The following is a 26,770-nucleotide window of genomic DNA, read 5'->3' on the forward strand; positions in this document are numbered from 1 at the left end:
GGGGTTAAGTTCAGATTTACAATGTGAATATTTATCAAAATATGTATTTTTATTTAAAAAGATAATATTTTAGGGACACATTATTATTATACACCAACCATTATGAATAAATAACAAGTAATTGTGAAAAGGAATGCACATCATTTCATGATAGACATTACAAAATTCACACACAATCTTTAACAGATCTTTGACTCAGACACATTTCATCAAGATATTGTACCATTTAGATTTCTTAGGATTTTTGCATTCCTTTAAAATAGTTGCATGCCATTCACATTATCACAGTTGTGTAACTTCATTACATGAGAAGTCTTGGATTAAAGCCGTAAAGTACGGGAAAAAGAAATATTAAATTAATTATGACGTCATAATGGATCTAGCACATTTACTCGACATGATGTCATACGACGTAGGTTCTACGTTAAATGCATGATAAACATGTTTGGTAAATCAACTATTACATACGTTACTATGGAATCAAGGTATTCAAAAGTAATAATTTTGTTCATTTAATTTTATAAAGTCATACACTTTAGAATAAAAACAATTATAGGTTGAAATGCAAGCAAATATTAGAAAAAAGATCTTTGTAACATATACCAAGGACGAAATATTTCTTATAGATTGGCAACGGTTGCCATGGTTTTAATACCACGAAGGGATTTTAAATTTACTCTCTTAGTGTTTTAATCTTATCCTATCTTTTTATAAAGCATATTTCCATATAACTGATGATCAATTTTTTAAAGGCGTTGGTGTGACCCTAATTTTCACATTTCAAAAAATTCAAATTAAAATCTCTAAATAGAGCGTTGGTATGGAAATTAGCCGAAAATACGCATAAAAATCTTTAAAATATTTTGTTTCCTTGGATACATATCCTTGTATGTAGATTCCAAAAACTTTTATGATTGATATTTATAAACAACTTACCTGATTTTCAATTTTTACCACCTCCCAATCTCTAACTGGGTGTAAAAAGCTGGCACACGGTTTAATATTGAAATAAAGTTAAAAAAATCGAACATTTTCCCTTCTTTTTAACCATAGCAACAGTGTTGTATTTTTTCAAACTTTATCAATATATGATATTCAACTTTAGTTCTACCAGATAAGTACTATTTAAGGTGGTTCAAATAAATGTTTCTTGATTAAAAGGTAAGTAAATTCCTAAAGCAGCAAAGAAATATCATTTTAAAGAACTGGTACGTTATTTCCATGGTTACACTGCAAAGTAACAATTAATCCCATTTTTTCTTATGTTGTCGGTGTTGCAAGTTCCTAAGGATGTATATGTGCCAGTCATGAATTTTATTGTGTTTCCTCAAGATAGTAGCATAAACCCAATCTTAGCAACAGATTTTGCATGGTTACACTGTGTTACCATGGCAACTATAAAAGTTTTTTTTTTGATAAAATTGCCAATACCTAATAACTTAAACCGAATTACTTAAGGTCAAATATTTTTATTGTATTTCTTAGGTTGTTTATTAAGTTTGATCATGTAACATCTATCACTGAGGGTTTTTCAGCATTTTTCAGCATATAAAATGTATTCCAAATGTAACCATGGTAACCACTTACTTAGAGATATATTCTAAATAGTTTCTTTTTAGCATAAGTGGCAACAAGGTGTCATGGTTTGGTGAGAATGGTTTGTTTGTTTTTTCTTAGTCTTTATTAAGGCTTAATAAAGATTCAAAGTAGCTGAAAATCTCAATTTTTCCAACTTTTCTGGCTGTTACCATGGCAACCAAGACACATAGCAACGACATTTTATTTGATATATGTTTCTGATGTCAGGTTGTAAAATTTCATCAAAATCGGTGACCATGCGTGGCAAGAAGTTTAAGTGGTTACAGACAATCGCTATTAAAACCCCGATTCGAAAAAAAAGAAAGAAGAACATATGCTGTAGAGAGTCACTATATGAGTTCTATTCGTATTATATAGCTTTGTTTCAGATAATTAAGCTTACTCTTATTATGTTTATAAAGGATGTTGAGAAGGATCATTCCCACTCCAGATTTTCCCTTATTTTCGAAAACAAATACAATGAGATGTTTTAAATTCGTGATACTTCATGTTTAGATGTTCATTCTTGCTACTGATATGTTTTAACTGTGTTTTGGTATGAAATGGAAAGGTGAGGGCAGATATTTAAAATAAATATAATGTATCTCCTGCCCAGAAAAAAAAATAGATACTTGGTATATCGTTAAAATATCTCAAGCCCACAGACCATATAAGGTTTCAAATACCCATGCATTTTAAAAAAAAATGAATTTTAGAATTCGATGATCAAAAACAAGTGAAAAAGGGTGAGGATAACGAATAATGTTCCATTTCATAAAAACTTCAACCAATACAAATCTGTGAACAAGGCAGAAAGACGGATCCCTGGAAATTCCATAGGTGGGATCAGGTGCCTAGGAAGAGTAAGCATCCCTGTGGACCGGTCACACCCGCCGTGTGCCCTATGTATTCATCAAGTGGACGGATTATTCTGCAGTCAAATTTAGCATAAAAACAAAGGTCAGCCAAAATACGACCCGGCGATAGGTTATATTTGATTATAAGGTCATTATAACAGCTATAAAATTTACGGAATAGCTTACTTTAAACTAGGTTGTTGTTCCCTGTAACATCAATTTATGTGTGAGTAGCATGTCTCGGTTTAAAAATTGATCGTACTCAGATCATGCTTTGCAGTAGCGAATAAGTCGGTAGACATAAACACCATATGCAGGTGATAGCGGAATATTACTACATGAATAAAGAAAGTTGATAATGAAAACGCTGAGGTCACAAATTGGTTGTTTGTCGGTCTGTAGTCAGTAAAACATCCAAATTTAAGCAGATGTGGAAGACTATGCATTGTCTTATATTTCAAGTTCACTATAATAAATGGAGTCGACATATAAATGGAGATAACTATAATTGTTAATTAATAAAACGTCATCGATATATCTAAATGTCGAGTTGAAGGCCACAGCAAGTGTTTTCTTCTTCTCATGAAAAGTTTTTTGATAAATTCTGCTTCATACGAATAGCAGAGCGGCCAGAGAGGCTAAAAAAGAATGAATGTGCTTCATTTTTACATATCACTTTGTGTGATGCAAGATAAGCTTTAAAGGAACAAAAGTAACCAATCCTATGTTTTCACCAAAATGGCTAGTAAATCTGTCATTTGTTATTTGATATGTTTATAATTTTATTGGGAAACGAACTTTCTATAATTTTCTGCTCACAATTTATTGCTATAAAACGAAAGCACATTCTAGTAATTCTGTCAGACTGAAAAAAAATTATCTCTACAGTTAAACCCTATTTTGATTTGTTTTCAGAAATAATATTTTGTGGAACAAACTTTTAAAACAATCTTTAGAATATCAATCATCATTAGGATAAATCTTACGGAAGCCCGTTGAGGCCAGTTTTGAGAAAGAAATATTTTTTATTGCGTTTAAACGCAAAACATTGCGTTTAATCGCAATAATCATTGCGTTTAAACGCAAAAGATTGCGTTTAATCGCAATGTATATTGCGTTTAAACGCAAAACACTTTGCGTTTTATCGCAAAAGATTGCGATTAAACGCAATCTTTTGCGTTTAAACGCAATCATATTGCGATTAAACGCAATACTTTTTGCGTTTAAACGCAATAATATTTTTGCGTTTAAACGCAATAATTTTTGCGATTAAACGCAATACTTTTTGCGTTTAAACGCAATGATATTGCGATTAAACGCAATACTTTTGCGATTAAACGCAATAATTTTTGCGATTAAACGCAAAACTTTTGCGTTTAAACGCAAAACTTTTGCGTTTAAACGCAATATTATTGCGTTTAAACGCAAAAATAATTTGCGATTAAACGCAAAAATATTTTGCTTTTAACTGGATTTATTTTTAGTGTGAACAGTTTTATACTGTAGTCATATTCCTGATTATTAAAGCAAGACGTTTGCTGAACAAAGCAAGGTAAGGAATTGTATATTGCACTTTTTTTTAAAGAATATTTGTTTGATGCCATGCTATTATACCATACCTCTCTTGAGATAAATCGATCAATTTGTTATTGACTCTGAATTTTCAAAATTTGGAAGCAGGGATAATTGTATACAACAAAAGTTATGCCACCGCAATACGTGATAACATTTTCACTATTATTGTAGACTTAACAATATTAAATGCACAGAAAAAGAAACACCCAAGCCGTACACGCTCAGAACAGTAATCATTACGTTAAAAATTAAGTTTATATAAATTCATATTGAGTTTTTCTTAGTTGATGTTTAGAAATATTCACGAAGCCTCTCTCTCTCTCTCTCTGTCACACACATACACACCCACACACACACACACACACAAACGCTTAAACTGTGACCTAAATGTTAATTTACATCATTAGGTTTTGATTATTTTTTGTAAAAAAGGTCAATCCTTTTATTGAATTTGTGATTTGCCAATAAGCTGTTCGTGTATCTTGCAATTTTCTCCGACTTTTCTTTGGCAAAATTCGACATCGGCTACTTTTTGATGTGGTTAGCACTGTGACGTAGTATTTGAAGTTATAACTTTAAAGTAATATCGTCTCACGAGCCCTGCTTACATTATTGAATCTTGTCGACTGCTTTTGATAGAATAAAGCATTTAGAAAAAGTGACTTGACCAAGAAAAACAACACATGTCTGATTCCCTGGAATATTGAATATTGTAATTTTTGTTGTAGTATCACAAAAAGGAAAATGGAACCTGAATTAGAGGAATTTTTAAAGCAAATGATCAACGAAATTACGATAGAGAAAATGAAAGAGCAGAAGGTAAATTTGACTGTGTGTGTGAGGGTGTCTGTGAGTGGTGTTGTTGAAATCAATAGGTCTGTAAAAATATAATTTGTAAACCTATCACGGTTTTCGTGATAAACATATCTGTTTAGGTGGAAATTATAATAATAATTTTATATTTCCCAGACACGTGGTGTTTTTTTTTTTTCAAAGTGTAGGTTCCAACTTCCAAAATCCTTTCAAATCCAAGTTGTATTGATCAATACCAAAGTAATCTAACTTATGCTACAACAAGGGGGGAGGGGGGAGTAACCTTTGTTTCAATGAATATTTTTCGTGATAAAACACCGTGTTTGAAAAAGAGGACATCACCCGACATAGACACTACGTGCCTATATTCAAAAAGCAGAAAAGGGAATGTGTTCAGTATGGGGGTATATGATATAAATGATTATAATTAACTCATTAGAGCGGGGGTTATAGCTTTTTTAATTCAAAACAAATTCAGGTTCAGATTTACATTGTTATTGAAAGAGAGAGAGAGAGAGAAAAGAGAAAGAGAAAGATTTAAAAACAAAGATCTACGGATGGTTAAATGTTAATCAAAACGCAGATAAAAAATGCAACGCTAATTAATTTGAACATGTATCATCAAAACTGAAACCATAAGAAAATATGAAATCGCAAATAGACAGACAAATTTTGCAAGTGACTGAAGAGAAAGACAAATGGGAGGGGGTTTCTTGGGAATTAATTTGAGAAATTTCATCACTCATGATGGTTTAGAAACGATAAAAAAACGTAAGACAGAAGTAAATAATGAAGGAACAATGTATATCTTTGAATTTTTCAGTTTGATTTCAAATGGTAACTAGCTCTTAGTAGAGATGTTTCTGAATATGAAACGAATCGGAATCTGAAAATGAATCTGAAACGAATCTGAATCGGAGGGATCTTGATCCCGATTTGAAAATGAACACACGTATGATTACAGATTTTTTTCTTTGGTATATCAATCTGTAATCTTATAAGAGGTTTAATGTGTTTGTGAGACCCACCCACCCACCCCCTCCGAAAAAAACCCACCACCAAATCCTGGGAGTAAAAAGTCCATGATGTAAATCGTATATGGATGTTATATATGTACCTTACTTGTAGCAATGTGAAAAATAAGAGTTAATGAAGTAAGCTAGATTAATATTTCTTGGGGCTAGGAAGTATGTTTGAAATGTCAAGGGTGAACCAGGAAATTTGCTCAGGGCGGGGAGGGGGACATACTAATAAATTCCCACAAGGAGATAAATCATCACCATTTCTCCGACTCGGATATTTTTTGACAAAAAAATTTATCCCAATTCTCTCCGGACGTGAAAAAAAAAACAATCTGTGTGTGGGGGCTTGTCATGCTTGCGTAATTCTCCTTGACCAGCTGCCGAGCGGTCCGTCCGTGTTTCCCAAAGGAGGGGGGTTGGGGGAGGGGCTGGCAAGTTCATCTTTGTTCAACTATATTACATACAATTTACTAACTCTGAAAAATAGGGGGCGAAGCTGGATTACTTTGACACCTTCCACCACTTGATCGCTACTGAACGGCCTCGATCTCAGTTCAAGTCGTCAAAAAATAATTGCATAATATCGGGCCCGTAAGAACTGGGGGAGACATGGAGACCAGCCCCCTCCCCCCTTCCTATTAATTTTGCCGCTATATACTGCACAATATAATCAGATCAAAATTATCGAAATTACTGTTATGTCCCTCATAAATAAAGCTTGTAGACTTGATTTTTGTTCAATTGCGCCCCATTCCCGTAATGTTACTGTATCCTATAGATCAGCCATATTACATACTACATGTAGTAATAAGTGTCTTTTTAATACGTACGAAAGCTATCAGTTTGTATTATTTTATTGTTCAACTCACTATAGATATTCGTTCCTCGGGAGAATTGTGTTCTTTGAGATGTAGGAGACAAATTACACTTTTAACTATTCATTTTAACAAGCTACATTCTTCGTCAATCAAGGAAATGACAGGAAACGTTTAAACTAAAAACTTGTAGACATCAATGTAAATCGCCAAAAACCTTCGACAAAAAATTAGCCTGCGAGAATGTGGCCAAGGGGTTGCTTAAAGGTTATTTATCCGACATAATTTTCAATTGCATATAACTATATAAAATGACTCGTATGAATACATTAATTACACAGAATATTTTTTTAAAAGAGTACAGAACACGATTCTTGCGAGAAACAAATAATGTAAGTAGGTGAATAATACAACAATGATACTTTTACGAGCAGGTTTTTCCGTGAATTGAAAGGGTACCTGTTTCTGTTTTTCAGTCTACAGAATTTGACTTGTCCCTTTTATAACACCCCCATCCCAATGACAAAATAATAACATCACTCACTATTTTTTAAATGACATATCAAACAGAGATACATGTACTTGTATTTAACCATCGTCGGATGCTCACGAGTGATCTCATCTTTTACTCATCAGTGGGTGATAAGGAAAAGACGAGATCACCCGTGGGTATCCGGCGATGGTACTTCGCAATAGTAATTGTGAACTAGTTAAATTCAGAAGGAGAAGAATCAAACAATTTTCAAATTAAAATTCGATATATTCCTAGTCATAGTAAAACTGAAAAATAAATCACAAAAATGAATATATATTATTATTATTCATTGTATAATAAGTGAAGAAATTTTCTTATGATGATATATATCTTTTTCAGTTTTGAAATCGGAATCGAGATCCCTCCGATTCAGATTTGTTTCAGATTCATTTTCAGATTCGGATTCGTTTCAGGTTCAGAAACATCTCTAGTACTCAATAGTTAAAAAGGTTTAGTTTGACATACATTTAAGGGCGAATTTGTTGCGCCTAAACTAGTTCAGGTTTTGGTTTAAGGTTTAAAACTAGTTTTCAAACTGGTTATAAGTTTCGATCCGGTTTACCTCGGTAAAACAAATGAACAGTTTATACAAGATGGCGTCTAAAAGATCCATGCATGATTAATTTCACAGGGACTTGAGACAATCTTAGCAAAATTGGGTATATAGTATAATATTATTATATATTAATACTATTATACTATATACCCGATTTTGCTAAGATTGTCTCAAGTCCCTGTGATTAATTATATTAATATTAATCATGTTAATTGGAAATTTAACGCGGAAATAATGCTGTTGATGAAAAAAAGAGATAGAATTGCAATAATTTTATGACGTTTTTCATGTGCATTTACAATGTAGGAACTTTAATATGAAGAGCTAGAACAACATATTAACCAAATTACACATGCAAATAAAGTTAAAATCTTTTTCTTAATAAAAGAATCCAAGAAATTGTATTTTTTTTGTTCCTTGTTTATCTTACTTAAAAATGTAGTATTTACATTTATAATGCCTCAAAGATTCATCAAATGATCAATTTCTACATTTTTAACACATGGAAAGATAAAAACTTGGGTATTTATAATTATACTCTTTAGATTTCCAACATTAAAACTGTTTTTATAGTATGTTCTACAATTTACCATACATGTTAAAGTTTGTTCAAATGAATCAGAACTAATTTTTGAAAATTATCATTCAACAAACACCATTACAATATGCAGCATATATCTATTCTCTGAAGCTTTATATAAAACATCAGAATGTGTCATTAAAGTCAAAAAGATTTGTTTGTCCTCGAAAAAACAATCATCTATAACTTTTTTCTTTATTAAAATAGTCACCATCTTTCATCACCGCCATACTGGAATACTTCCCGCTCTTTCGTAAACCGAATAAACCACCATCGGAGGTGGTTTGGTTGGTTTAACGAACTGGTTTCAGTTACAGCAAAAACAAATGGAAAACCGGTTCTGGGTTTAAACTAGTTTAAAACCAGTTTGTGGAACAAATGAACAGTTTACAAAGCTAGTTCAAAACTAAAACCAGTTTTTGAGAAACAAATTCGCCCTTAATTCACAAAGAGGTTATTTGGGCATTTTTATACTGCTAAGTCGCCAATGATCCAGTGAAACCACAGGCACTTGAAATATGGATCGGTACACCCCCCCCACCCCCCCCCCCCGTGATAAAAAATAGTAATAGCTTATAATTTCTAGTTTCAGAAGTTTTCCCTCAACGAGTTTATAAAAATACTAGTATTTTAAATACCCATTAGAGGCAACCTCTGAAACTAATCGAAAACGGAAAATATCAGAAATCGAAATAAAGGTATAGTAGATTAGGAATTCGTGTATTTTGGAAAAATTATCGTGTCTAAAAAAATACTCCGAAGCTGGGGTGGGGGGGGGATCCATTTGTCCATAGGGACTTGTCTTCCGGATTGTTAAATGTAAAATAAATTAATAAAATTTTGAATCTACTTAAAATACACTTAAAAGTTGTTAAAATACACTTAAAAGTTGTTAAAATAAAGATTCTGACACTTTCGGTCCACAGGTACTTGTGGACAGGAACCCCCCCCCCCCCCCCCCGATATTCAACCCCGGGGCTTGTTGGACATTTTTTCACAAATTATATTTATTACACTTATTCATCATGTGTACCATAGGAAAAAATCGTGAAAACCCCAAAATAATCGTTCCACACAAAAATACCTCATTATACATTATAAGAGAGATCTTTTTCCTATGGTACACATGATGAATAAGTGTAATAAATATAATTTGTGAAAAAATGTCCAACAAGCCAAGGGGTTGAATATCGGCGGGGGGGGGGGGGGTCCTGTCCACAAGTACCTGTGTTTCGGTCAAGAAAAACATCGTTTAAAAAAGACATACCATACCTATATACATAAACTCTACAAGGGACGAAAGCTCTCATCTTCGAAAAAAATACCCCCACCCACTTCAGCGCCTATTTCTGGACTCTAAAGCATTAATTTATTTCGTTGTCATGGTTCTGTCCCCTACAGTGATGATTTTCCTAAATGTTGATTCGTTTCTCAGTCCATGGAGTCGTCAACACGCGTTTAATCAACAGAAAACGGATACAATTTCTTCGATTTTGATTAAAATTACACAATCATAGTAAGGTTACATAAGATTTCGTATCAAAATTATAATTTGTTAAAATTAAATGGTTCTTAATATTTGAAAACAAATTTTGCACAAAGTGGCAAGGGTTTGATGTAAATGATGATAACCGAACGTTTATCTACTTGAAATTGAAACTATCAAAAAAGTACATAACATTTGGAATATTCTGAATTTTTTTCCTCCGGTGTATCAGTCGCAGCGGCGGATCCAGGAGTTTCATCATGGGGGGTGGGGGCGCAGTAGAAGGCAGGGGGTCTGGGGGTTGCATTGAAGCCGCCAGCGGGTCCAGAGCAGAGCCCTGGTGGGGTCCGGGGGTGTTATTTCCCTTGATTTTAGGATAATACAAACAAAATTTCAACAACAAAAAAATTCAAACGGGGGGGGGGGGGGAGGGGCACACCCGGCGCGCTGGCGCTGGATCCGCCTTTGAGTCGTCAGTAAACAAAGACTGTAGTCGTTTTATGATATACTTACATGTATTGACAACTCAAGTAAGGATCGAAAAGAATTGTGTTCGGGAAGATAATTTTACGTGTGTCTCAAACTTATCGACAGTTCTCTCTCTAGGACGGTAGTGAGCCCCTGTCTGAATCCGCGCTTGTCGCGTTGTACATTCTCTTTATTAGCTTTCTAAGTCATCATTCTATTATTCCAGGGACGTAGCATCATTTTTGAAAGGGGGGGGGGGCTACCAGAGAAAGAGAGAAAATTCAACTTTCCTAAATCATTGATCAAAGGTTTAAATCCGAGATAAGCAACCGGGCAATAATTGTATGAGAACATTCCCATGTTCTTTGCAAGTTTTAGTCTCATATACTTGTTATTATTCTAGTCAAACATTAATAAATACAATAAAATAATTTTGCTTTGTAGGTGACTCTTTCCGTCCTTCAAAAAATGAGCGAAAAAGACATCACAGAGTTTTTACCCAAAGTAGGAGATCGCGTCAATTTAAGGATATTTTTGGAACAAATGAAAAACAAAAAGAAAAAACCAAAATCATCCATTCTTCAAACGCTGCGTCAAAAAATGGGTGTACGAGGAAAAGAATCTCTGAGTAGCAGCTCCAGTGATGAAGGCCCAACTACTTCAAAGGCAAAGAAACAGAAGACTCATATGGCTAGAGTTGGGAATAAGAGTGCAAATAAAAACATGCGAAAAGTGGAAGTTGGCTGGATTCATGGGGGAAAGCAAGTGAGAACTCCCAGAGGTGGTGGGGCAAGAAAGCTGGACCTCCCAAAATTCTATAAGAAAGACGAAATTTTGGAAGAAGTCAAGCCTCTGTTCTTTCCCCAGGGAAAATCATCTGTGGGGAAAAAGGAAGATTTTCATTTTTCAGTAGTTGATTTTTCTCAAGAAGATATTGCAGATAAATCTATTAATGATTTATATATAGCATCTAAAATGTCAACTCTTCGTCTCTATCTTATAACATCAAAGAAACATCATGATGGCGAATCCACAATAAATGACAGATATTCATCTGGCGAGGATCTTCCAGATCCAATGCTTTCTCTTGTCCATATTGAAAAAGAAGGGGCACCCGGAACAGCTAGTTCCCCAGATGATGCAAGTCATTTAAACATTCCAGATCACATCTCTGAAGGGGATTTTCCACCTGCTACATTAAAGTCTGCACAGTCACCCGTAAACGTGCTTCCTGGAGAGATTGTCACTTTTGAGAATGTTCCTGCTGGGAGTATATTACTGGATTTTCAAAACTATATTTACGACCCAGAGATAGAATTTGGGCCCTCGCAGTTATTAAGAAACGACCTCGATGAAACATTACCAGCAAGTGCAGTTGTCAAAAATCTTGTTATAAAGAGGGGTAATGCTTTCTCTGACGTCATGAAGTTTTTTGTAAAGCAAGAGTTCAACTTAAGAACTGACACACTACAACTTTCAATATTGACAGAGAAGGGGGAGGATTCCGGGGGTGTTTTTCGGGATGCCATGTCGGAATTTTGGGATACTTTTTATTTAAAACACACTGAAGGAAGTGATGTTAAAATTCCTACTACAGTGCACATCATGAAGCAGGAGGAATGGGAAGCCGTAGCCAAAGTTCTAGTGTTGTCCTTCAAGCAAGAAAAGTATTTTCCAATACAGCTTTCACAAATCTTTCTGAAAAAATGTATTTTTGATATTACCCCAACAAATGAGGAGCTACTTGAGTCATTCATGGCATTTTTGCCTGATATGGACAGAGGACTTATTAAAGATGCTCTTGATGATTTTAATGGTGTGGAGGAAAATGAACTTCTCGATGCTTTATCGAATTTTAATCTGAGAGTCTATCCTACTAAGGAAAATTTTAGAAAGCTTTTGATTGAGTTGGCTCATCATGAACTAATTCAAAAACCGTCTTTTGTCACACTTTGTTGGTTTCCAATATTTAGTAGTCATTTGAAGCCTCTGATAGGTAGACTGGAAGAAATATATGAGCAAAGCAAAGTTACCAACAAAAAAGTCCTGAATTTGTTTGTTTTTCCAGAAGATCTGACAAAAGCCGAGAAAGCAACGGCCGATTCTCTTAAGCGGTACATCAAGACGTGTTCAACTGAGAAACTGACCTTGCTTTTACGATTCTGCACTGGATCGGACATTATAATTGGAAAGAAAACTAGATGAGATCTCGTTGCGAGCAACGAGTAGGTCTTCCGTCCGATTTTTCGATAAGATGAGATATGATTTTGACTATGATCTTTGTTAAAAGAAAATAATATATATAGACTTCCCTAATTAGATTTCAATCCTTTAATTTTATATACATTATCAAAGAGCTATCGATGAATTGCTTTTGGCCCCTCTGAACCCCTAGTTTGAGGGGCAGGCCCTTTTTCTTGATATCAATTGAAAGGTCTTGTGATTTTGAAAACGTTTTGTTCAACAACTATTCAGAGATTTCTTTCCGTTGTGGAAATATGCTGAATGGAAATATTTAGGGGCCACCTCTCCAAGTCCTTAATGGGGCCGTTTGACAGAAATTGAAAGGGTGCATATTGTTTAGAACATTATTCTGACCATCTTTTGTTCAGTATTGCTTTTCAAAATATTCCCCCTTTTCGAGATATAAAGCGTCAAAGATTTAGCATTCTGGCCCCTTGTGACCCCTTATTACGTAACATATGATCAGAATTTTATCATATATTGTCGTAAATCGTTAAGATAAGCATATTTGCTTCAGTAATGTATTACAAATTATTGATCGTTAAAGAGTTATAGGTTGAAAACTTTTGGCCCCTCTGAGCCCCTAATTTGAGGGGTCAGCCCCTTTTTCTTGATATCAAATGAAAAGTCTTGTGATTTTGAAGACTTTTTGTTCAACAACTATTCAGAGATTTCTTTTCGTTGTGGAGATATGCCGAATGGAAATATTTAGGGGCCACCCCTCCAAGTCCTGAATGGGGCCGTTTGACAAAAATTGAGAGGGTGCATATTGTTTAGAACATTATTCTGACCATCTTTTGTTCAGTATTGCTTATCGAAATATTCCCCCTTTTCGAGATATAAAGCGTCAAAGATTCAGCATTCTGGCCCCTTGTGACCCCTTATTACGTAACATATGATCAGAATCTTATCATACATTGTTGTAAATCGTTAAGATAAGCATCTTTGCTTCAGTAATGTATTACGAATTATTGATCGTTAAAGAGTTATAGATGAAAAACTTTTGGCCCCTCTGAGCCCCTAATTTGAGGGGTCAGCCCCTTTTTCTTGATATCAATTGAAAGGTCTTGTGATTTTGAAGACTTTTTGTTCAACAACTATTCAGAGATTTCTTTTCGTTGTGGAGATATGCCGAATGAAAATATTTAGGGACCACCCCTCCAAGTCCTTAATGGGGCCGTTTGACAAAAATTGAGAGGGTGCATATTGTTTAGAACATTATTCTGACCATCTTTTGTTCAGTATTGCTTATCGAAATATTCCCCCTTTTCGAGATATAAAGCGTCGAAGACTCAGCATTCTGGCCCCTTGTGACCCCTTATTACGTAACATATGATCAGAATTTTATCATACATTGTTGTAAATCGTTAAGATAAACATCTTTGTTTCAGTAATGTATTACAAATTATTGATCGTTAAAGAGTTATAGGTTGAAAACTTTTGGCCCCTCTGAGCCCCTAATTTGAGGGGTCAGCCCCTTTTTCTTGATATCAATTGAAAGCTCTTGTGATTTTGAAGACTTTTTGTTCAACAACTATTCAGAGATTTCTTTTCGTTGTGGAGATATGCCGAATGGAAATATTTAGGGGCCACCCCTCCAAGTCCTGAATGGGGCCGTTTGACAAAAATTGAGAGGGTGCATATTGTTTAGAACATTATTCTGACCATCTTTTGTTCAGTATTGCTTATCAAAATATTCCCCCTTTTCGAGATATAAAGCGTCAAAGATTCAGCATTCTGGCCCCTTGTGACCCCTTATTACGTAACCTATGATCTCAATTATATAATATATTGTTGTAAATCATTAAGATAAACATCTTTGCTTCAGTAATGTATTACGAATTATTGATCGTTAAAGAGTTATAGATGAAAGACTTTTGGCCCCTCTGAGCCCCTAATTTGAGGGGTCAGCCCCTTTTTCTTGATATCAAATGAAAGGTCGTATCATTCTGCACAACTTTTCTTCTATATGTTATAACAAATTCTTAACAAGTATGAAGATATGAAAGAAAAGGTGTAAAATTTTGTGAGATGTTTCTGAGACATTTTTTGAGCCCTACCGAGCTTTGGCGCCATTTGCGGTATCGAGATTTGGACACCTGCCTGCAAATCTACAATCCTTCCCCTACCTTCACTGAAAATCTTGACTCAATATCTTAAGTCGTTTCGGAGGAGTTTCCAGGACAAGCCGACCCTCTGAAAATCAGAAAATCCTAAATATCTCGAGATGGAAAGTGAGGTCATCAACGAAAAAAATTTCCAATAAGGTTCAGATCAATACCTATCAGATCTGAAAGTTTCATGAAAATCGGCTTAGACGTTACTGAGAACTTGCGTGCACAAAATCGATAATAATAATAACTAGATGAGATCTCGTTGCGAGCAACGAGTAGGTCTTCCGTCCGATTTTTCGATAAGATGAGATATGATTTTGACTATGATCTTTGTTAAAAGATAATAATATATAGACTTCCCTAAGTAGATGTCATTCTTTTGATTTATATAAAATTATCAAAGAGCTATCGATGACAGGCTTCTGGCCCCTCACAGCCCCTAATTTGAGGGGTCAGCCCCTTTTTCTTGATATCAAATGAAAGGTCTTGTGATTTTGAAGACTTTTTGTTCAACAACTATTCAGAGATTTCTTTTCGTTGAGGAGATATGCTGAATGGAAATATTTAAGGGCCATCCCTAAAAGTCCTAAATGGGGCCGTTTGACAAAAATTGAAAGGATGCATATTGTTTAGAACATTATTCTGACCATCTTTTGTTTAATATTGCTTATCAAAATATTCCACCTTTTCGAGATATAAAGCGTCAAAGATGTAGCATTCTGGCCCCTTGTGACCCCTTATGCGTAACATATGATCAGAATCTTATCATATATTGTTGTAAATCGTTAAGATAAGCATGTTTGCTTCAGTAATGTATTACAAATTATTGATCGTTAAAGAGTTATAGATGAAAGACTTTTGGCCCCTCTGGGCCCCTAATTTGAGGAGTCAGCCCCTTTTTCTTCATATCAAATAAAAGGTCTTGTGATTTTGAAGAATTTTTGTTCAACAATTATTCAGATATTTCTTTTCGTGGTGGAGATATGCTGAATTGAAATATTATTGGGGCTGGCCCTCCAAGTCCTTATTGGGGCCGTTTGACAAAAATTGAAAAGGTGCATATTGTTAAGAACATAATTCTGACTATCTTTGGTCTGTATTGCTTATCAAAATATTCCCCCTTTAAGAGATATAAAGCGTCAAAGATTCAGCATTCTGGCCCCTTTTGACCCCTTGTTACGTAACGTATGATCAGTATCTTATCATAAATTGTTGTAAATCGTTAAGATAAGCATCTTTGCTTCAGTAATGTACTACAAATTAGTGATCGTTAAAGAGTTAAAGATGAAAGAGTTTTGGCCCCTCTGAGCCCCTAATTTGAGGGGTCAGCCTCTTTTTCTTGATATCAATTGAAAGGTCTTGTGATTTTGAAGACTTTTTGTTCAACAACTATTCAGAGATTTCTTTTCGTTGTGGAGACATGCTGTATGGAAATATTTAGGGGCCACCCCTCCAAGTCCTGAATGGGGCCATTTGACAAAAATTGAAAGGATGCATATTGTTTAGAACATTATTCTGACCATCTTTTGTTCAGTATTGTTATCAAAATATTTCCCCTTTTCGAGATATAAAGCGTCATAGATTCAGCATTCTGGCCCTTTGTGACCCCTTATTACGTAACATATGATCAGAATCTTATCATACATTGTTGTAAATCGTTAAGATAAGCATCTTTGCTTCAGTAATGTATCACGAATTATTGATCATTAAAGAGTTATAGATGAAAGACTTTTGGCCCCTCTGAGCCCCTAATTTGAGGGGTCAGCCCCTTTTTCTTGATATCAATTGAAAGGTCTTGTGATTTTGAAGACTTTTTGTTCAACAACTATTCAGAGATTTCTTTTCGTTGTGGAGATATGCCGCATGGAAACATTTAGGGGCCACCCCTCCAAGTCCTGAATGGGGCCGTTTGACAAAAATTGAAAGGGTGCATATTGTTTAGAACATTATTCTGACCATCTTTTGTTCAGTATTGCTTATCAAAATATTCCCCCTTTTCGAGATATAAAGCGTCGAACATTCAGCATTCTGGCCCCTTGTGACCCCTTATTACGTAACATATGATCAGAATCTTATCATACATTGTTGTAAATCGTTAAGATAAGCATCTTTGCTTCAGTAATGTATCACGAATTATTGATCGTTAAAGAGTTATAGGTTGAAGACTTTTGGCCCCTCTGAGCCCCTAATTTGAGGGGTCAGCCCCTTTTTCTTGATATCAATTGAAAGGTCTTGTGATTTTGAAGACTTTTTGTTCAACAACTATTCAGAGATTTCTTTTTGTTGTGGAGATATGCTGAATGGAAATATTTAGGGGCCACCCCTCCAAGTCCTAAGTGGGGCCGTTTGACAAAAATTGAGAGGGTGCATATTGTTTAGAACATTATTCTGACCATCTTTTGTTCAGTATTGCTTTTCAAAATATTCCCCCTTTTCGAGATATAAAGCGTCAAAGATTCAGCATTCTGGCCCCTTGTGACCCCTTATTACGTAACCTATGATCTCAATTATATAATATATTGTTGTAAATCGTTAAGATAAGCATCTTTGCTTCAGTAATGTATTACGAATTATTGATCGTTAAAGAGTTATAGATGAAAGACTTTTGGCCCCTTTCAGCCCCTAATTTGAGGGGTCAGCCCCTTTTTCCTGATATCAAATGAAAGATCGTATCATTCTGCACAACTTTTCTTCTATATGTTATAACAAATTCTTAACAAGTATGAAGATATGAAAGAAAAGGTGTAAAATTTTGTGAGATGTTTCTGAGACATTTTTTGAGCCCTACCGAGCTTCGACGCCATTTGTGCTATCGAGATTTGGACACCTGCCTGCAAATCTACAATCCTTTCCCTACCTTCACTGAAAATCTTGACTCAATATCTTAAGTCGTTTCGGAGGAGTTTCCAGGACAAGCCGACCCTCTGAAAATCAGAAAATCCTAAATATCTCGAGATGGAAAGTGAGGTCATAAACGAAAAAAATTTCCAATAAGGTTCAGATGAATACCTATCAGATCTGAAAGTTTCATGAAAATCGGCCAAGACGTTACTGAGAACTTGCGTGCACAAAATCGGTAAGAATAATAATAATAATAACTAGAGCAAAGCTCGTTGCAAAGCAACGAGTGGGTCTTCCTTCTAAGCTTGTAAGTTGACGTCGTAATAAAAGGATAAATATTTGTTTAATTTCCACCTAAAGGTTACATGTTTCTGTTTATATTGTCAACTTTGCTAACATTCTCTTTCTTCTTTGACCCAAATATCAAGACCTCATCTCCGGAACTCTGAATCTGGAGTGAGCATGAGGATATATAATTCAACTGTACTCTCTCCAACAGTACTCCTGAAATTGTATCCAAAACACTAATACTCCCAAACCCTCATTTCTTGAACTTTGACTTTTGATTTTTAATTTCTAGACTTTTCTATTCATCTAACATCTTTGATGCAATCATGTTAGTACCACGTGTCATACTACAGAATCATCAGTGTTTTGCTACATCACCGTCATAATAATTGCTTGACAAAACATTTACACAGCATAACTACATAGTAAGTAATCCCAATGTGTTACTGATTGAGGATATCCATTGTTTGACAATCAGTAAGTAGAAAAATACTCTTACAAGAAATGCACAGGGATGATTTCAGTAAGACATGGTGTCACTTGTGGAAAATTTTAACCTAACATCTTTTTTAGCCTTTAACTTAAAAGTTAAACTTCATTATCTCAACAAGAGGCCCAGGGGCCACATCGCTCACCTGAGCACTATGGCTAGGAAAAAGCAGAAATCAGATCAGTCTTGAAAGGTTGAAAAGTTTAAACAAACCCGGGGGTCATGATTTGAACAAACTTGAATCTACACTACCTGAGGATGCTTCCATGTAAATATGACCAATCATGGCTTTGCTGTTCTTGAGAAGAAGATTTTTAAAGATTTTTCCTATATATTCCTATTTAAAACTTTGATCGCCCATTGTGGCCCCATCCGACCCCGGGGGTCATGATTTAAACAAATTTGAATCTACACTGAGGATGCTACCAAATAAATATGACCAATCATGGCTTTGTTATTCTTGAGAAGAAGATTTTTTAAAGATTTTTCCTTTATATTCCTATGTAAAACTTTGATCGCCCATTGTGGCCCCACCCGACTCCTGGGGGTCATGATTTGAAAAAACTTGAATCAACACTATCTGAGGATGCTTCCATGTAAATATGACCAATCATGGCTTTGCTGTTCTTGAGAAGAAGATTTTTATAAATTTTTCCTATATATTCCTATGTAAAACTTTGATCGCCCATTGTGGCCCCACCCGACCCCCGGGGGTCATGATTTGAACAAACTTGAATCTACACTATCTGAGGATGCTACCATATAAATATGACCAATCATGGCTTTGCTGTTCTTGAGAAGAAGATTTTTAAAGATTATTCCAATATATTCCTATGTAAAACTTTGATCGCCAATTGTGGCCCCACCCGACCCCTGGGGGTCATGATTTGAACAAACTTGAATCAACACTATCTGAGGGTGCTACCATATAAATATGACCAATCATGGCTTTGCTGTTCTTGAGAAGAAGATTTTTAAAGATTTTTCCTATATATTCCTATGTAAAACTTTGATCACCCATTGTGGCCCCACCCGACCCCCAGGGGTCATGATTTGAACAAACTTGAATCTACACTACCTGAGGATGCTTCCACATAAGTTTCATATTTTCAAGCACAGTGGTTCTTGAGAAGAAGATTTTTTAATGATGCCATTAATTTTTCACGAATTTTTAATTATCTCCCCTTGGAAGAAGGCGTGGCCCTTCATTTGAACAAACTTGAATCCCTTTACCCAAGGATACTTTGTGGCAAGTTTGGTTGAAATTGGCCCAGTGGTTTTTGAGAAGAAGATGAAAATGTGAAAAGTTTACAACAACAACGACGACAGACAACGGACAAATTTTCATCAGAAAAGCTCACTTGAGCCTTTGGCTCAGGTGAGCTAAAAACCGATATCTAAATACATGTACCATTTATTTGGTGAAGTGAGTTGGTACTCCCAACCCCTTATTCTTTAAGTTTTTTACCCTGCATGGTTATCTGGAGTCATTGGATATCTTGATGTTTAATCTTGGTCCAGTTGAAATTGAGAAAAAATGGTTTTACTGTACTTCTTGGGTTCATTTATTCAAATGTTTTACAAGGGGGGAAAAAGACACATATATTTAAATTTTTGTAACATGTTAAAATAATCTTTTACATGTACATGTATATTACACTTATATTCAAGTAAATTTTTTTAATAAGAATTCATTAAAAATATTTGAATACATTGAAGTTGATTGCAGTAGATATAATGTGAATTATGAGCCTAAGACACAACAAGCAAATTTAAAGAATAGTGGTCTCATTCTGTCATTTGTCAACTGAAAAAATTTGATGATAATAGGCCTGAAACTGTTCAAAATATGCCTCTAAATCATTTTGAAAAAGAATGGCTGCAAAATTTAAAAAGTAGGTAACCATGAACTACTTTTGAGTCAACATGATACAAGGTCCTTAGATGCATCAACTGACAAGATTTGATGATCCTAGTCCTTATAGTAAGCAAAACATCAACATTTTAATAAATGTAATTTTTGGTCAACTTTGAAGTGACCTTGAGACCAAGCCCTTTGTCTCAGAGCGATTCCCTGTGCAAATTTTAATCTACAATATATCCTCATCCTTTTGTGAAAGTTTGGTGATATTCTGCCCAGTGGTTCTTTAGAAGACGATTTTTTAGCAACCAGTACTTTTGGTTTTATTTACCTAATTATCTCCCCTTGTTTAAGGGTCACAACCCTAAGTTTACTATAAACGGGAGCCCTTGGGCCATGGATACACTGTGACAAATTTGACAATAATTGGCCAAGGGGTTCTTGCGTTATGGCCCATATTCTAACAAGAGGCCCATGGGCCACAACGCTCACCTGAGTTATTTTGGCCCTGCTGTTCTTCACCAGACCCTCCCTCCCTTGTAATACTTATTGCGGCCCCACCCTACCCCCGGGGGCCATGATTTGAAAAATTAGAATCTACACTACCCCAGGATGATTCCACATATGTTTCAGTTTTTCTGGCCCAGTGGTTCTTGAGAAGAAGATTTTTGAAGATTTTGCCTATATATCTTAAACTTTGATTCCCTATTATTGCCCCGCCTTACCCCCGGGGGCCATGATTTGAAGAATTTAGAATCTACACTACCCCAGGATGCTTCCACATAAGTTTCAGCTTTTCTGGCCCAGTGGTTCTTGAGAAGAAGATTTTTAAAGATTTTGCCTATATATTTCAATGTAAAACTTTGATTCCCTATTGTGGCCCCACCCTACCCCTGGGGGCCATGATTTGAAGAATTTAGAATCTACACTACCCCAGGATGCTTCCACATAACTTTCAGCTTTTCTGGCCCTGTGGTTCTTGAGAAGATTTTTTAATGACCCCACCCTATTTTTGTCTTCTCCTGATTATCTCCCCTTGTAAAGGGGGTTGGTCCTTCATTTTAACAAACTCCCCTTCACCCAAGGATGCTGTGTACCAACTTTGGTTAAATTTGGCTCAGTGGTTCTTGAGAAGAAGATGAAAATATGAAAAGTTTACAGATGGATGGACAGACAGACAGACAGACAGACAGACGGACAGACGACGGACAACTGGTGATCAGAAAAGCTCACTTAAGGTATGTCACCCGTGAAATTTGTTGTATCAAGGATTTTTTGAGAAGTATCTTTTGGATAAGTACTCATATAGTATGACTCAAAATCGCAGAGAAAATGGGGGGTCAGTGTGCATCTAACTGAGCTACGGTACAATTAAGTTGACCTTTTTGCACTTAAATTGTAACTCTTTGGTTAATCACTTTAACCGTTATCATATTTTATCAGATGTAACCATGACAATAAACATAATCTTATTTTACGTAAAACAGTTTGAATAATATTTATCATTGAACAAATCATGCAAATTAATGCGCATAAATTATTGTGTGACCTTTTTGCACTAAAAAAGTTTCATATTTGGGGTATTAAAAATCTAAATAGGCAATAGAATATTTTCTTGTATCAAACTTTTTACGACTTAAGTGCTGATTGGTCAAAAGTATCGAGAAGTTTAAAATAATGAAAGAAAAAGTTGGGGTCAGTGATGTAAATTTTGAAATATTGGTCAAAATGTGCGATTTTCTGGCAAAAAACTGTGTAAATTTTATCTCGATTTCCTTAATATATCTTCATTTCTTGGCAAAGTTTGTTGAGCGAAGGTGTAAATTTTGTTATAAAAATATAAATTGAGACCTATATTTAATATTCTAGGCATATCATAACGGAAAATATTCTCTGAGTAAGAGTATGTGAGGCTAAAGTTCCAAGATATTAAATTTAATAAATGTGTAGATTTGCAGAATTTTCTGCTAAATATCCTTCCACCACAAGAAATAGTCCCTTATAAATCTTGCTTCTTTATGAATTTTTGAGCAGTTTTTTTAATTGAATGTTGAACATTTTACATTGTTTAATTTAAATATGCTATGAAGATTTAATTTTAATTAATAGTTTTTAAGTAAGAGGTTCTGACTGAAATTTTCTAAAAGGCTGACGAGTGACATACCTTAAGCTTTCAGCTCAGGTGAGCTAAAAAGTTTACATACACCGCACAAATGGCCATAGCATTAGCTCTTTGAGCCTTTGGCTCACAAGAGCTAAAAAAGATAAAAAGAATTAGGTATCTTAGAGTTGTCTATTTGTAATCAAAGCTATATTGAAATCGGACCAATTTCTTGAAATAAAAAATTGCACTGTTGTAGTGCAAAAAAATTAATGATATTTTACATGTCGCTACAATATTCAAAGAGGGCATGTTGCAAAATTTTGAATTAAATTAGAGGGGTTATGACTGTTTCATCGCTAATTATAGATGATCAATGCGAAAACACAAAGTTGAGAATTGCAATGTCATTGAAAGTCTTGGAGAGCACCGAGCTATTAAAAAATTATTCCTTCAGACAGGTCATTTTTCAAAGTGCACAGTAAATTTTCCTTAAATCAATGTGTCTGCAAACTTTTCTAACAATCCTCATTCAAGTACATGCCCTTAGCACTGAAGTCATTTGAAATATGCACATATGTTAACATTTGTTGTTGTATATGCCAAAATAGCAGTTCTCTCTAAAATTTTTTTGTAAAAATACATATATTACAAGTTCTTAATGTATTAAGGCCTGACGTGTCCATAATCCTAGATGGAAGGACTTTTATCCTTGTGTGACTGTTTAAATTTCACTATGCTGCTTATTCTTCGTCATCTCCAAACAGATGCTCTTCTGGCAAATATGGTCATGCTTGGTATCAAATTTCAGTTATCAGATGGCAGTCACACCTATCCAAAAGAAATTGAAATTTCTCATTTAAAATAAAAAAAAACTGTACAACTTATAAATGATAAATAGCGATGTTAATTTTACTTGGACAGCTAAGTCGCACAGTCAGAGGCTTTAGTCAAATGAAATTCGAGTACTCGTTGAAATTTAAATTAATTTTTCATGTCATTTTCTTTTTGTCTTTAAGAGACTGCTAGCCTGTACAATATTTAAACTACGTTATAACCATTATACAACAAATTATTGAATCATTAACATTTTCGTAGTAATAAATATATGTATCAAATGTATTTGATTTCAAATATAATATTTACTGCCTGTGTTTTTTTTTTCAGTACTTTGGGACTGGGGGCTGGGGCCCTCAGAATTGGGAATTTCAGCATCAATTAGGCTAAATTGAGAATCTCCCAGAAAGCCCAATCACTTAAAAAGCATTGTCAAAAAGCTTTGTTTTTGTCTTTGTATTACTTTAACAAACAATTGTTATAACTAATCAAGACTATTCTTGGTATGGATTATCTAATTACTTGCATCAAGAACAATAGTGGTATGAATTATCTAATTATGAAGAAATCCAACTTGGCTGAGGTGGCAGAGGATAGTTTTTTTAAATGCCAAACATGTGCCGAGGGGGTACACATATACATGCGATCCATAAAAACATGTACATGGGGACAGTTTTCCAGGGGCTAATTAATTGCACTTCATATGCCAATGGCTCACAAATTATGTCAACAAATTACATGTAATCTGCCTAGTAGAGTGCACATGTACCAAAAATACACCTGGGGTCTCCCCAAATTTTGGTTGTTTTTCCAAGATTTGGGCCTCAGTCGCACCCATACAATCCATCCCCAGGCCGAAGCAAGCAGGATAAAACACCCAGTAGTCTGTAAATCAATGCATGCCCTAATGAAAATTCACCAATTGATATGGGGCCATTCATCTTCCCTCTGAGATACACACCTTCTTCTAAGGCCTACTGCTTTTCAGCTGAATTTCCTCTGCATTTTACTGACCACGTGTCTTAGGTTCGCATTTACAACTCCGTATATGATAAGCATCATAGTGACACCTACAAGTTGCACATCATTTTTTTCAGCAAGCACTTTGCTACACTGCAGATGTGTCCCATAATTATTCTAATCATTTTTCTACATAAAATATCACATCAAACAGGGGATATCTCAATTTTTTAAGAAATTTGACCGGGTCTTTAGTACGAAACTATCCCCTGCCACCTTTAACTTTCAAAGTTTGCTTTTTAATTAAAATAACTTTCCATATTTAGAAAGTGCAATTAATTCTGAGTAAAAACATACTAAATATGTCTTATTTCAATGAAAAATAAAAAAGTTAGAGGCAAATAAGTGACCCCACCAATTGTCGGTCAACTACCTTAACCCCATATTCTTTGTGTTACTTCAAAAATGACCAACTCCTACAATCCAAAAGAATCTATTTCTTATCAAAACAGTGTTTAATGGTAACTTTGATCAATTTCAAATGCAGCTACATATAAAAAAATTCAATAAGAATTGCATGCCTTCATGAAATGTACTCACATGAAACACATACTCTCCTATTTTTGATGTTTTGAGAAATCCCATTTTATCTCTTAATTGCTTGAATTTATGCATCTATAGCTTGTTTGCAAAAAGAAAACCTAATCTATTTTTCAGGATATTTATTGTAATATACAAAACCCCCTCTTGCATCAAAGGTTCAAGAAGAAGTGTCCTGAAAGTTGCAGTTATCTACCCTACCCCTCCAACCATTACCTGATTCTATAGAAAATATTTCAAAAACATTAAAATGTGCACCGTCACATATACTGTGGAAATCTGATTTTACTGACTGTCCTTTTCCTGAGTATATTTCCATTCAATTTCAATGTATCTGAGTGATCAAATACATGCATTTGATTCCCCTGAATAATTAAAGTGATCATCCTGTCCTTACTTGGCATTTGTGAGTAACTTTCAGGTGTTTAGTAGAATCCAATAATTACATGAACAATGTACATATTTCTGATATTTTGTTCATTAAATATGCAAAAAGACCATCTGTTTTGTTATAATTTAAAGAAAAATATATAATCTATATGAAAATAATGAAAAGTTTAAGTTCTATCACATTATAGAAGACAAATGAGGGGGAAAATGAAGGGGAGGGGGGTATTTTTTTTTATGTAATTATCAATAGTAAGATGGGTCTAATTTGAAAAAAAATTAAAGCACAGCAATTCTTTGAATAAATGTGGTTCTGTGAACTGATATTTTTGCATACTGACTCATTCTTTTCTCAAAATAATGATATTTAGTGAAAATACATGTAAAAAAGAGTAAGTTTATAATTTGTAATTTCAGTGATATCGCAATAACTGAGCCCCTTTAATTTTAATTAATACTAAGTGATATTGCATCAAAATTTGATAAAATATATGTGACAGTGCCCAAACTATTATTTTCAAACAAATAAATTTTTCTCAGACAAAAATTGCCTTACTCTGTTAAGATTTGTTAAGCTGATGCTTCAAACTCTTTGAAAATGTGTACTGGGAAAGGTTTACCCCCCTTGTGTTTAGGTCTCTATATCTAAATGAATAAGAGTCAAATAAAAGAAATATGGTGAGTTTTGAAAATGGCATACATCAATAAACTTATTTAGAGAAGAATTAGACTAAATTACATATTTCTGAAAATTGGTGTTTTCTTGAAGGTGGCAGAGGATAGTTTTTTTAAATGCCAAACATGTGCCGAGGGGGTACACATATACATGCGATCCATAAAAACATGTACATGGGGACAGTTTTCCAGGGGCTAATTAATTACACTTCATATGCCCATGGCTCACAAATTATGTCAACAATTTACATGTAATTTGCCTAGTAGAGTGCACATGTACCAAAAATACACCTGGGGTCTCCCCAAACTTTGGCTTGTTTTTTTCAAGATTTGGGCCTCAGATACAACCCACCCCCCAGGCCCGAGCAAGCAGGATAAAACACCCAGTAGTCTGTAAATCAATGCATGCCCTAATGAAAATTCACCAATTGATATGGGGCCATTCACCTTCCCTCTGAGAAACACACCTTCCTCTAAGGCCTACTGCTTTTCAGTGAATTTCCTCTGCAACTGACCATGTGTCTTAGGTTCGCATTTACAACTCTGCATGACTATAAGCGTCATAGTGACACCTACATATTGCACATCATTTTTTTTCAGCAAGCACTCTGCTACACTGCAAATGTGTCCCATAATTATTCTAATCATTTTTCTACATAAATATCACATCAAACGGGATATCTCAATTCTTTAAGAAATTTGACCGGGTCTTTAGTATGAAACTATCCCCTGCCACCTGAACAACAAAACCTGCTTGAAAAACATGCAATAAACAAACTAAATTTGATCACATATTTTGTAAGTATTTCTTTGGGAAAACTTCCATTACATTTTGGGAAAATACAGGCATATTTTCAATTGGGACTGGGGCCGAATTTCGGCCCCAAGTCGGCTCTAAAAAATCACTGACTGCACATTTTATCTATATACAGAACATCAAATGCTCGTATTTATCCTTTCTTTTCCTGCTGCTAGTACATGTACCCGTTATTGATTTCTTACCTGAAGCCATTTGAATGTGTCTTGTCAGTGACCCGTGATTGTTAAACAATTAAAGTGTAACTCTTATAAAAACAAAATTTTAACT

The 26,770-nt window shown here is 34.8% G+C and overlaps 1 protein-coding gene and 2 long non-coding RNA genes across 3 annotated transcripts in view; 1 reads left to right on the forward strand and 2 right to left on the reverse strand.

Moving 5' to 3' along the window:
- Window positions 1-26,770, reverse strand: part of LOC133202800 (uncharacterized) — a 153,335-nt gene that overhangs the window by 3,757 nt on the left and 122,808 nt on the right. The window lies entirely within an intron of this gene.
- LOC133202815 (uncharacterized) lies at window positions 10,886-12,490 on the forward strand. The gene has a single exon (XM_061338694.1). It carries the CDS (start codon window positions 10,886-10,888, stop codon window positions 12,488-12,490), a length of 1,605 nt encoding a protein of 534 aa, XP_061194678.1.
- On the reverse strand, window positions 19,804-23,040 carry LOC133202606 (uncharacterized). Its single transcript, XR_009723264.1, has 2 exons — window positions 22,288-23,040; window positions 19,804-21,355 (listed from the first exon to the last, which is right to left on the reverse strand). It is a non-coding gene; the product is annotated as an uncharacterized LOC133202606 (long non-coding RNA).

The sequence above is a fragment of the Saccostrea echinata genome, unplaced genomic scaffold (genome assembly GCF_033153115.1).
Source record: "Saccostrea echinata isolate AGI-Se365-2 ecotype Australia unplaced genomic scaffold, CSIRO_AGI_Sech_v1 ptg000047l, whole genome shotgun sequence".
Classification (NCBI taxonomy): Eukaryota; Metazoa; Mollusca; class Bivalvia; order Ostreida; family Ostreidae; genus Saccostrea; species Saccostrea echinata.